The sequence below is a fragment of the Phyllobates terribilis genome, unplaced genomic scaffold (genome assembly GCF_046119375.1).
Source record: "Phyllobates terribilis strain yellow unplaced genomic scaffold, ASM4611937v1 Scaffold_11__3_contigs__length_659146591, whole genome shotgun sequence".
Taxonomy (NCBI): domain Eukaryota; kingdom Metazoa; phylum Chordata; class Amphibia; order Anura; family Dendrobatidae; genus Phyllobates; species Phyllobates terribilis.
Window position 1 is genome coordinate 411,731,351 of NW_027362771.1, and position 13,212 is coordinate 411,744,562.

Below are 13,212 nucleotides of genomic sequence, written 5' to 3' on the forward strand. Positions count from 1 at the left end.
CAAGGTCTGATGAAGGTCCATGTTCTGAGACCGAAGCATACTGTACCTATGGGATCGCCTCACAAAGCATTTATGATCCATTCATCACTTGGAGTGCTGAGTACCTTCATATAATATCAATTGTGCATCCTCTGGAGTAGGGTCAGAGGCCGTGCACTTAAATGAGTCGCCCCAAAATCAAAGTTTGCCATTTAACTTCAGGATCGGTGATAACTTTCTGATTATGGGGGTTCAATCGTTGAAATCTTGAGAATGAGGGTTTCATCCAATTTATGAATGGCACACACGTGTGTTTTCTATGGGATCGATGGAGGCAGACAAAAAATAGGCTATTAGGGAAGTTTTAATTTGGTACAACCTATTAGTGCATAAGGAAGAAGAACTTATCATTGCATGTTACAGCCCCAATGGGAAGTCTGTCCCCCTTGTGTAAGGTGCTCTGGATTCATCACTGGCTCTGAATCAAATCATGTAAAGTTTTCAGAAAATCCAGCACTCCAAAAAGTCAACTTGTTTATTTAAAACTATTAAAATAGGCGAAAAGTAATTATTTTAACCTTTTTCACATAAAGAAGTTCATTTTATGGAGTGCCTGATTTTCTGAAAACTTTACAAAATTTATTAGTGTTGGTTTACATTTTCCAGGGCTTCCGACACTTGGCGCCAAGAATAGTGCAGCATCCAGCTCCATCCCTGATGTCACTACTACAGAAACCCAATACATGCCAGGCTAAGGCTATATTCACACGTTGCGTTTTTGCTGCGTTTTTTCAGGGCTGTGGAGTCGGTGTCGGTATAAAATAAACCGACTGACTCCTAAAACATAATAAATTGGGTACAGTAGTACAATGCAGTTTGTGGGGAATATTTTTTCATAAGAATTTGGGAAAGTTATGAAATGTCCTATAAATGTCTGTTCTAGTCCTGATCTAAGGGTCTAGAGTTTTAGCCGAGATTAATCTGTAAATTTATTACTTAAACATGAGCCGTGTATGAGGGAGTCGGAGTTGGTGTCATGGAAATTGAGGAGTCGGAGGTTTGGCTTACTGACACTACAGCCCTGGTTTGGTGCATAAAAAAAGAACATGATTCAACTTCCTCAGTATTTTCGTGCACCCAAAACAGAGCAAAACCTGATATCTGTGTTTTTTGCTGCGTTCTTGCACTACCCACTGCTTTCTATGGGTGAAAAACGCTGAAAGTGACATGCTGCATTTTGCAAAAACGCAGCTCTTTGACAAAACAGGAAAAAAGAAACAAGGTGTGTGCATGAGATTTCTGAAATCAGTCTGAAAGACTGCATCTGTGTATTTAGCCAAACATACATGCGGCGGAAAAGCTCCTTGCAAATACGTTAAGGCAGGGCTCGACAAACCCAGGCGCCTGGTCGCCAGTGGCGCCTAGAAAATGTTGTCTGGTGCTTGAGGAGTTGAGAAGAAAAAAAAATACTCTCAATCCAATCCCACCTCCTGCACGGAGTCATCCAATCGGAGGAAGCAGGGACAGTATCGCTCAGGCCGCCTTCTCCACTTTGCTCCGCCCCCCTTATGCTCCGGGACTGGACAGGGAGAGTTGGGTTACGGGGAAAGGATCGCTGTGGCCGGGGGCCCGTTCTCATCTCCCGCTACCTGTGTAAGTACATACAAAGGCCGTGCTCCCCGGGGAGACGCCGTGTGTGAGGGGGTCTATATGTACAGTTTGTCAACAAAAAAACGGAACAGGCATTTTTTAAAAAAAATTAGTTTCTTTGATTTTTCTGAGAAAAAAACTGAGAATATAAAAAATTTATAAATGTAATGACATCTATTTTTTTTTTTTTAAAAAGCAATTTTTAAAGCATTCGTAAAAATTTTAAAAAAAAAGTCAAGAAAAAAACGGAACATTTTATCTTTACTTTTCCCTCCAAAAAACATTTAAGGTTAGTATGTTGTTTCATTGATTTAGAAAAGTGTTGTTCCTACAAAAAAGGATTTGAAACTTCTTATGGTTAGAAAATAAAATATATGGATAATAAGGCAGATTGATTTTTAATCTTCTCTAGAAGTGCTGAGAGACCCTATCCTGCTGGACCACCACTGAATGGAGTTTCCTACATTGCTAAATCTTTTTGTAAGTAGGGTATAGCAGTATATACACAGTATATGCTGTAATTATATGGTTACTATATGGCAGTATATTCACAGTGTATCCCATTATTATATGGGTACTATATGGCGGACTGCGGAGTGCTGCTGGAAGAACAAAGTCGGGTGCCGCCGGGAGAACGAAGCCGGAGTACTGCCTCGTCCACTCGGACAAAGAAGGGTAAAGAGATCATGTGTAAGTTATAATTGGCATAGCAGAGCAAAGTGCACATTTTTTTTTCTTTTCTGGGTTCAGGAAAAAAATGAAGCGCAGAGCAACAGAGAGAATACCAGAAAATGAAAAGCAACTGAAAATGACACAGTTCTTTACAAAGACCTCTCTTGAAAGCGCAGTGCAACAGGTAGAAAGTGCCGGGCAACAGGTAACTGAAGAAACAAGAGTTGACCCACCAGCAGAGGAGTCCCCATCAACAAGCCGTTGTCAAACTGCTGGACCCAGGAGATTTAGGCAAGAGTGGTGTAAAGAACTCGCATGGCTTAAATTTGACCATACAACTGGTATAGCTATATGCGAGATTTGTGCTTCCTTCCCTGGCATTGCTGACCAAGCATCTAGGATCGTAAAAGGATTTTCAGGACCCTTTAAACTTGAAACCTTCAAAAAGCAGCAAAGTCTCTCCAGCATCTAAATTGCGTGGAGGCTAAACATGCAGCGTTGGCTCCAGAAGCTACTCCATTGGCTGCTTGTATAAGGAAAATGGATGAAGACATTTTTAAACATATGACCATTCTATTTAATGTGGCCTATTATATTGCCAAAAACAACAGACCTTTCACAGATTTTGAAGGGTTGCTAGAGTTGACGGAGAAATTAGGGAGTGCTGTGCGACAGGAATATGCAAACGATAAAAGATGCAAAGAATTAATTTCCCATATTGCAGAAATAATCAGGAAAAACCTAATCAGTGAGCTCAAAGAGGCAAAATATGTCAGCTTGATGCTAGATGGCTCAACTGACAAAGCAGGGGTTGAACAACTGATTCTGTATGTCAGGTACATCAAGGACAACAGGGTCAAAGAAGTATTTCTTTCTGTTTCTCCTCTTGAAATGGCTACTGCAGATGGATATTTAGAAGCGCTCACAGAAGAACTTAGAACACTTGGTCTTGTAGGCTGGCTTTCTTCAAGTCACTTGATTGCCATTGGTACAGATGGTGCTGCCAGCATGATTGGGACCGAAAATGGCTTGGTGCAGAAAATACGCCAAAACATCAGTCATTTAATTGGCATTCACTGTGTTGCACACCGATTGAACTTAAGTGTATTAAGTTCAGTAAAACAAGCTAAATTAATTGATGATTTTGACTCTATTTTAAAGAAACTCTACCAATTTTATCAATACTCACCTAAGAGAATGCGACAGCTGAAGCAAGTAGCAGAAAACCTGCAGCTTACAATTCTGAAATTCCAATACTTGCATAATGTCAGATGGGTAGCAAGCAAAGTCGGTGCTCTGTCTGCACTTGTCAAAGACTGGAAATGCGTGACAATCCACCTAGAAAGTGTGGCTGCGGAAAAAGACAGTGCCTCTGCAGCTGCCCATGGTTTACTGAGAAAGCTCACAGATTTTAAATTTGTTCACATGCTCCATTTTCTACTGGACTATCTGGAAATTCTTAAAAACTTGTCACTTATATTTCAAAGGGAAGAGCTTTTTTTAAGCACAATTGAGTTGCATGTGAAAAGCACAATTTCAACAATCAATTCACTTAGAGATGCACCAAAACAACATGAGGCCAGATTTGTCTCAGGAACATCTCTTCAAGGACTGTTTCAAAATGTACAGCTACATGGACTGAGCAACACTGTAGCTGCATCAATTCAGCAGGAAAAAGCTAATTTAATTAATCATGCAGTTAAATACTTGACAGTGCGATTTCTAAGTGATATAAATATTGAAAGATCCACCGCAGTGTTTGACACCTTTGCCTGGCCAGCAGGAACAACATTGCAAGACTACGGTGTGGTTGAGATTACTGCATTGGCTCATCATTTTCGTAAACAGCTATCTCCACCTGAAAGTGATGACCAATGCATTCACTCACTCCTCAATGAGTGGTATGAGTTTAAGGTCCTTGGAAAAGGAAAGAAACTGTGTGAGCTTCTGGATTTGGCACTCTCCAACACCGAGAGATTTCCAGTTCTGGGAAACCTGTTGTCGATTGTGGCGGTGCTCCCTGTCTCAACCTCATGTTGTGAAAGAGGATTTAGTTTGATGAACATGGTCAAAAATAAATTCAGATCAAGGATGCAAGAAGAAAGTTTAAGTGACTTGTTTATGATCACCATGAATGGGCCATCTGTGAAGGCGTTTGATCCTGCCAAGGCTGTGGACCACTGGTACTTCAGCTCTAAAATCACAAGGCATGTTCATGGCCACAAAAAGCAAAGTGAAAAACACTAGAATGTTGCCTAAAATCTAAAATATCAAAATATAATATTTATTATCTTTAAAAGTAAAATGTTGTTTATAACGTTTGTTATGTTTTTTTTGTTAAATTAAAAACCAAGTTTGCTTAAAAAAAATTCTGGCTCCTAAATTTTTTGGCTGGCTCCTAGATTCTGAACAACTTTGTCGACCCCTGCATTAAGGGCCTGTCCACATGTTGCAGCTTTGTCACAAAACCTATTTGTCACTTGCAGATGTTCATCTGCAGCATGTCAATTTTTTTCAGCGTTGTTGCTGCAGATTTCACTCATACTAATGAGTGGGGAAAAATTTGCATCAAAAACGCAAGTAAAAAAAAACACCAAAAAACGCACATATTATATGCAGTGTTTTTCCTGCCAAGAGAAGTAAACATGATGCAGAACTTTCAGCACCAAATACTTAACGTGTCACATACCCTAAAATACTAGCATAAGACCTCATTCACCAGGTTCCTTTCAGCTGACACCTTGCCTGTATGTGTCTGCATACCATTTATTTAAAGAAAAACTGTTGTCAGGATTTTGCTACCCCGTCAGATAGCAGCATGATGTAGGGCCGGTGTTCCTGATTCCAGCGATGTGTCACTTCCTTGGCTCCTTGCTGGAGTCTTGATAAAATCTGTGTTCTCTGGTGCTGATCTATCAGTTCTCTGAATGCTGAGCTCAGTATATCCCCACCCAAACCACTGATTGGCAACTTTCTGTGTGCACGGTGCATAGGCAGGAAGCTGCCAATCAGTGGTGGGGACGGGGTTATGCAGAACAGGAATATGGAGCACTACACAACACCAGATTTACTAGTCCTCTAGTGATAATCTCTTGCTCATAAAGGCATGTTAGGAAAATTACAGCAGGCTGCTCAGCAAGTGACACATTGCAGGAATCAGGGTCTCAGCCCCTACATCATGCTGCTTTCAAATTAGGTGTCAAAAGCTTGGTGACAGATTTCCTTTAAATATACATGCCCGGACAGTAAGCTCAGGCAATACATGCAATAATCCTTGATGAGGTCCTGTTGTTCAGTGTAAATCGGTCATAAGATACATTTGTTGCCGTGTCGGGCGTACCTTTATAATTTAGTGTAATTTAGTGTAATGATAAATATCATGTGTACATTATCATATCACATTATTTTCCTAGTAGTAATAGACTTGTGCCTTTACATAAACTTTTCTTGGTGGTAAATATTTACACACTTAAAGAGTGTCAAAAGTGACCAGTTTTTACTCTTAGTATTCCTGTTCCCCAAAGTATTTTTTTTTTAATCCACCATAAAGTTCCAGATATATTTATGTGCATGTGTTAGTTAAGCATGCTGACACCCCTAATTGTTAAAGAAATTGTCCACTACTTTTACATTGATGCCCCATACGTTGGGTGCGGGACCCCGTATGATCGGCCGGGGTCCCGCACCCCCACCGATCAGCTGTTATCAGTGCCGGCGGCCAGAAGTACTTACTTCTGGTGCTTGGCCGTCCACCTGATAGTGGCCGCCGTGGGGTACTGCACATCCGCCTCCAATTCAATGAGAGGCGGATATGTAGCATCCCGCGGTGGCCACCGCACCGCAGATAGACGGCCAAGCACTGCAAGCACTTCCGGCCGGAGGCTGTCGCCACCGATAAAAGCTGTTCGGCGGGGGTGCGGGACTACTGCCGATCAGACATTGATGCCCTATCCTACGAATGGCTCATCAATGTAAAAGTAGTGGACTACATCTTTAAGTTCTGTTCTTTTCAGCTGCACCCAGTGCAAACAGGTGCATAGTTAAAAGGACTGTCAGCGCAGAATGACTGTTCAAACCAAGCACAGGCGCTCGGTGCATCATGGTGTGGCCAAACAATTACATACACCTTCCCACCTGCTTGGTTTCCATCTAAAACACCTGTCTTTGGCCCTGTGAAGCCAGAGCTGTCAATCAAAGAAGAGGGAGGGTGGTGGAGATAGAGGGGAAACAAGCAGGTGGGAAGGTATATATAAATGATTGGCCCCGCCATGATGCACCAATCCAGGGCTGTGGAGTCTGTATCCATTTTGATGGAGTCGGTATAAAATGAACCAACTCTGACTCCTAAAATATATAATAAATTGGGTACAGTAATTCAATGCAGTTTGTGGGGAGTATTTTTTCAGAAGAATTTGGGAAAGTTATGAAGTGCCCTATAAGTGTCTGTCCTATTACTGATCTAAGGGTCTAGACTTTTAGCTGAGATGAATCTGTGCTACAGTAAATTTATCACTTAAACATGAGCCATGTGTGAGGGAGTCGGAGTCATGGAAATTGAAAAGTTGGGAGTAGGAGGTTTGGCTTACCGACTCCACAGCCCTGCCGATCGCCTGTGCTTGGTGTGAAACGTCATATATACCGGTACACCAAGAATTCTTCTGTGCAGTCTTGTACGATTTCCAAAATAATGGGAGTGGAGTGGGAGAGAACAAAGACGCCAGCCAAAGACTGCAGGCAGGAGGGAAGCCGAAAAGAAGATGCCCCAACAACATGGACCACGACGCTAAATACAACGCGGAAACAATTGTAACACAACGTACAAAGATACTTTACGCTGTTTAGAAAACAAGTTATATGTGTTGTGTGCCAGGGTGAGTGGCTGGGGTGCCAAAAACAGAGGTTAACCCCTTCACCTTTGGGCGATTTTCCGTTTTTTTTGCTCCCCTTCTTCCCAGAGTCATAACTTTTTTATTTTTCCGTCAAAATGGCCGTGTGAGGGCTTGTTTTTTGCATGATGAGTTTTGAATGACAACATTGCTTTTACAATATCGTGTACTGGGAAACAAAATTCCAATTGCGGTGAAATTGCAAAAAAAAAAAAAGTGCAATTCTACAATAATAATAAAAAAAAAAATTATTTACCATGTTAACAAAATGCTAAAACTGACCTGTCATTATGATTCTCCAGGTCATTATGAGTTTGCAGATACCAAACATATATAGGTTCTTCTTTAAGTGGTGAAAAAAAATTCAAAGTTTGCAAGAAAAAGAAAAAATGGTGCCATTTTCCGAGACCTGTGGTGTCTCCATTTTTCGAGATCTGGGGCCGGGTGAGGGCTTATTTTTTTTCGTACCGAGCTGACTTTTTTATTGATACCATATTGGGGTACATATGATGTTTTGATCACCTGTTATTGCAAGGATGAGGTGGCCAGAAACCGTAACTCTGGCGTTTAGATTTTTTTTCTCATTACGCCATTTACCGATCGGATTAATTTACTTTATATTTTTATAGATCAGACATTTCTGAACGCAGCGATACCAAATGTGTGTATTGTTTTATTTTGAATGGGGTGATTTGAACTTGTGTTTTTTTTTACTGGCTTAAATTGTCCCCTTAGGAGACTTGAACCTGTGATCATCCGATCACCTGTGCTATAGATAGCAGGGCTTCAGCACTGCTATGTGTAGCATAAATCATCATCTCCTATGAACCCGGCCCGTTCATAGGAGATTTACAATGACAGGCACAGGTGTATTCTGCAGACCCCCGGATGTCATGACAACCCATTGGCGCCCCGTGATCACATGACAGAGGTGCCAATGGGTGTGTCTTGTGACACGCTTCTGCCGGGCGAATATTAAATGCCGATGTCAGAGGTTGACAGCGGTATTTAACTTAAGAGCCACGGGTGGATCACTGTTAAGATGCACATGACAGCTGATCAGCGTTTCTATGTCTTATTTATAGCTAAAAAGTTACTACGATTGCAGAACCCTGATGACATTTAAATACTTGAGCACAGTATGTCAACTTAATGCGATACCCTGTCTTAAATTGGATAAGCACATTCAATAGCTACCTGCCAAGAGATGTCCCCGACTCCCATATAAACGAGTGTATTCGTAGCAGATATGGGTAGCTCCAACACATCTTTCCATAGACACAGGCAGTGACCAAGGCCGGAATGGACCCAAACGTTGGCCTTCTCTGCTCATTTGGATATTAAAAGCCAATCTTCTAATACATTTCTCTCCTTAATTGCATAGAATAGGCACCCACGGCACTTAGTATGTACAAGGGATTCATATCCTACCACAGAGCATCACAATATTAATCCGAGCGCCGACAATTACTCTTCCATAAGACTTGCACACTGTCAGGATTCAGCAGTCATATAAGGTGTCTGCAGAAATATCTGGGGAGCCCAGAAAATCCCTTTAGTTTCCCTATTAAATACTGTTATCACCTATTTACAGGATAGAAGGAGATTCAACACCACAACCTCATAGTAGAAAAACAGGTAACCAGGTGCCCACAGATCAAAATTACTGGCCCACTGGGACTTCCAAATTATTATAAGAGATAGGACCACAGCCCTCTACAAAGAAAACTCCACGTTTGAGTTATTACCAGCCCAGACTAAGGCCTGTTTGGGGTTGAAATGTTGCATTCACTGTGGTGAATTTTCACTATGAAGTTCTGCAGTCATCTCTCAACTATTTACAGGGCAGATGATAAATGTATGATTGCTGTGGTCTAAATGCCGAGACCCCTCCCTATCACAAGAATGGGGCTAACTTGTGCACCGTGGGTTAATGGGAGTGGCAGCAAGCCTGAGAGACTTCTGCTCTATTCACGTCTATGGAGAAGAGATATTACAGTGCTACCTCCATCACAGGGCTGTGGAGTCGGAGTCCATTTTGGTGGAGTCGGTATAAAATGGACTGACTCCAACTCCTAAAATATATAATAAGTTGGGTACAGTAGTTCAATGCAGTTTGTGAGGAATATTTTTTCATAAGAATTTGGGAAAGTTATGAAATGTCCTATAAATGTCTGTCCTATTCCTGATCTAAGGGTCTAGACTTTTAGCGGAGATGAATCTGTGCTACAGTAAATTCATCACTTAAACATCAGCCATGTATGAGGGAGTCGGAGTTGGAGACATGGAAATTGAGGAGTCGGAGGTTTGGCTTCATTCACATCAGTCCCATAGAAGTCATTTTTCGGCTCCCTTTCAAGAATGCGCAGTGGAGTAATATTATTAGGATAAGGCCTGTATGATTTAGAGAGTAAGTTAGCATTTTATTAGAATACAACTGGGTAAGCATGAGCAAGGATTAGTGCACACCGAGTCAGTGCACGTAGCCTACAGTATATAACAAAAGCGTCTCCCAATATGTAATGTAACTGTCCTATAGGCCAACATTCACCAGACTGAGTCTGGCTGCATGCCATTTGTTTTCCTCTACAGGAAAGTGCAACAAATTGTGCTTTCCTATTAAGAAGGCCACTAAACTAAAAATCGTGTGGTATAGATTTTTTTTTAATTACAATTTGCCCTTGGGGTGGACTGATGCCTAGACGTCTACCCACACTGTGGCCACGGCCACCTCCTGAGAGTATGAGCCCAATAATTTTCATGAACATAGTACATCACTGGCCTTACACCACATTCAGGTGTAGATCTCATGCAGACATATTTTAGCTTCTGTATTACGGCTACAAGTCCCGGTCTAATCATGGATCTACTGACCTGAATCATTATAGGTACCTATGATACTGTAAGTTGAGTTCACAAAAGCTGCAGTTGGGCTTGAACTTGAGGCCGTAATACTGATGGTGAAATGTGCCTGCAGTGCATATGACTGAATGACAGCCCAATGACATTCATATTCTGAACGATCTAATAAAGAACGATATGACTGCCTCCATGAGCAGTGTATTTGTGGACAGGAAGTTTGTACTAATAGGTTGCAGCCAAAGAAAATGTAACACTCCAATACTCACCCTTTTTTACTGACAGGCTGCAGTGGTGACAGTTTAACCACAGTGTATGCGACCGCTGCAGTCAATAAATGAGCTCAGTGGCTCTGCCAAGGTGATAAGAGATTAAAATAGACCCAGGAATATGAAGAGTTAAAGATAGGATCAAGGTAAAAAACAAGTCTCCATTTATGTTATGTGCCACTTGTTTGCAATCTTTCTGCAATTTGGTGGGTTTTTTTTGACAGCAAAATCAAAACCCTAAAGCAGTCTGATAGCAAGTCGCAGGCACATTGCAAACGGTTTCCTGGTCAAGCAACTTGTTTAAAGTGAGTGTCAGCACAGAATGACTATTCAAACCAAGCTCAAGCGCCCGATGTATCATCACGAGGCCAATCATTTATATACAGTTTCCCAACTTCAAGTTTTCACCTCTATCTCCACCCCACAGACTTTTTGATTGACAGCTATAGCTTCATAGAGCCAGAGAAGGGCTGACAGAGTCCCTTTAATACTTGTTGTTGTGCAGGTAAAGTCACCATGTACCGGCACACAGATTTTTAACAATTGAGTGTCAGCTGCCATCCAAAACAGTGCATACAGCACAACTTATATCTTTGGACTACTCAATAGTTAAATATCAGTGAGCAGCACTACAAATAATCACAAAAGTAGCTCAGTAATCCCTTTAGGGCTATACGGTACCACTGGGCACTCTCGCCAGGCGTAAGATTAAGGTTGGATGAGCGCTGAACTTTGCAGACCAATCAGATCAGAAACTGCAGATTTGTTGGGCTCCATGTGCTCGTCTGCAGAGTGAACGGGTGCAGGAGCCGTCTACAATTAACATGCAATAGTATCGCGTGCGGCCATTACTGCAGGCCTGAAGTCCGTGTGGAAAGTCGTTCACGTCCTCTAGCACATCCACTACAATGGGTCTACAGTGCTTACAGCCACAGACTCCTGTAGTGTGAACGGACCCTACGCCACATGCGACTCGCTGACATCATGTCAGATTACTTGGGTTTTCAACAACCAGCAACTCCCGGATAAATCACACACAATATATTGTCTCAAAGCAGCCAAAGAATCTCAACCTAGAAGGAAAAACAAAACTCGTCTCGTCCCCCATAACCACCAATCAGAACAACCTTCAGCTGTCATTTTTTGTAATTAAACCTGTCAGAAGTCTCGTTGTTAATACAGTGGAAATAGTGCGGCAGCCTCCCCCTATGCACGCCGTGCCACGGCGGCAGCCTCCCCCTATGCACGCCGTGCCACGGCGGCAGCCTCCCCCTATGCACGCCGTGCCACGGCGGCAGCCTCCCCCTATGCACGCCGTGCCACGGCGGCAGCCTCCCCCTATGCACGCCGTGCCACGGCGGCAGCCTCCCCCTATGCACGCCGTGCCACGGCGGCTGCTGGTTACAGGGTAGTGAGGACTAACGCCTGCAGCAGCCACACCGCTCCCTCCCTGTCTACTGGTCCTATATTAGCACATTACAGTCGGCCACCACAGTCTGGCTGGTAACAGAGAGCAGCAGCCTGCAGGTCATGTACATGACACATATCAGGGCTGGGCTCTGCTCGGTGGGTACTCAGCGGCCTATACCTGGCTGCCAGCAAGGCCTCAGGAGCTGAGTGCAGTCCGCCGCCATCTGCAGGCAGCCGGGTGACCTGCAGCCAGGGCCGCCCGGAGCCCGTTACACCAGCAGTGCCCCCCGGGAGCGCCAGCCTGGGGGAGGGAGACGTCCCTGCTCACTGTCCCGCCAACAGAGTTCCCTCTCGGGCGAATAGCTGCGCAATGAGGGGAGGCCGCCGTCCGGGCCGCACAGCCCGAGCACATCACGGCCCCGCTGCTGAAAACTTACCAGGTCGTAATCTTCCTCATCATCGCACATGAAGTCATCCTCCATGTCAGACATCTTGGCCGGGGAACTGGAGCCAACGGCTTCCCAGGATTCTTTGCGCTTGCCGGAATTATTTCCTTAGCCGGAACGAATTGTTTTCTACTCGCTGTTCACAGGGGAAGATGAAGGCTGTTACACGTAAACAGGAAGTTCAGAGGGGAGGGGAGGCAAGCGTAACAACTAGCATAGCAACAGCGCTCACAAGGAGCGCGGCTATCAGTCTGCTGGTGCTTGTAGTACTCACACAGAAGGGACACTGATAATGGTATAACATGGCCGGTGCAGCAGTGCTTGTGCTCATGGTTATCTAACAGCTTATAGAAAGCTAGAAGGATACTATAGAGGGCATTGTAGCAAGCTTCAGGGCTGTGGCCCAACCCGCGTGTTCATTTCATGGGGCATGACGTGAATGGACAGAACGTGAATGGACAGAACATGGCTGACATCCCTGTGCTTGTTACATCGGTGGCTCAGTGGTTAGAACTGTACTATATATAGAGCAGCACGGTGGCTCAGTGGTTAGCACTGTACTATATATAGGGCAGCATGGTGGCTCAGTGGTTAGCACTGTACTATATATAGAGCAGCACGGTGGCTCAGTGGTTAGCACTGTACTATATATAGGGCAGCATGGTGGCTCAGTGGTTAGCACTGTACTATATATAGAGCAGCACGGTGGCTCAGTGGTTAGCACTGTACTATATATAGGGCAGCATGGTGGCTCAGTGGTTAGCACTGTACTATATATAGAGCAGTACGGTGGCTCAGTGGTTAGCACTGTACTATATATAGGGCAGCACAGTGGCTCTGGTTAGCGCTGTACTATATATAGGGCAGCATGGTGGCTCAGTGGTTAGCACTGTACTATAGAGGGCAGCACGGTGGCTCACTGGTTAGCACTGTACTTTAGGGCAGCACGGTCGCTCAGTGGTTAGCACTGTACTATATAGGGCAGCACGGTGGCTCAGTGGTTAGCACTGTACTATATATAAGGCAGCACGGTGGCTCAGT

At 43.7% G+C, this 13,212-nt stretch overlaps 1 protein-coding gene across 2 annotated transcripts in view; it reads right to left on the bottom strand.

The window, feature by feature from the left end:
- The window catches only part of COPS2 (COP9 signalosome subunit 2), an 82,159-nt gene extending 69,842 nt beyond the window's left edge, over positions 1-12,317 (bottom strand). For both annotated transcript variants that reach the window (XM_073653077.1, XM_073653076.1), the window contains exon 1: positions 12,163-12,317. In XM_073653077.1, coding sequence (XP_073509178.1) covers positions 12,163-12,216 — 54 coding nt within the window. In that variant the 5' untranslated portion in view covers positions 12,217-12,317. The remainder of the gene's footprint in view (positions 1-12,162) is intronic.
- Between the last annotated feature and the right edge of the window lie 895 nt (positions 12,318-13,212).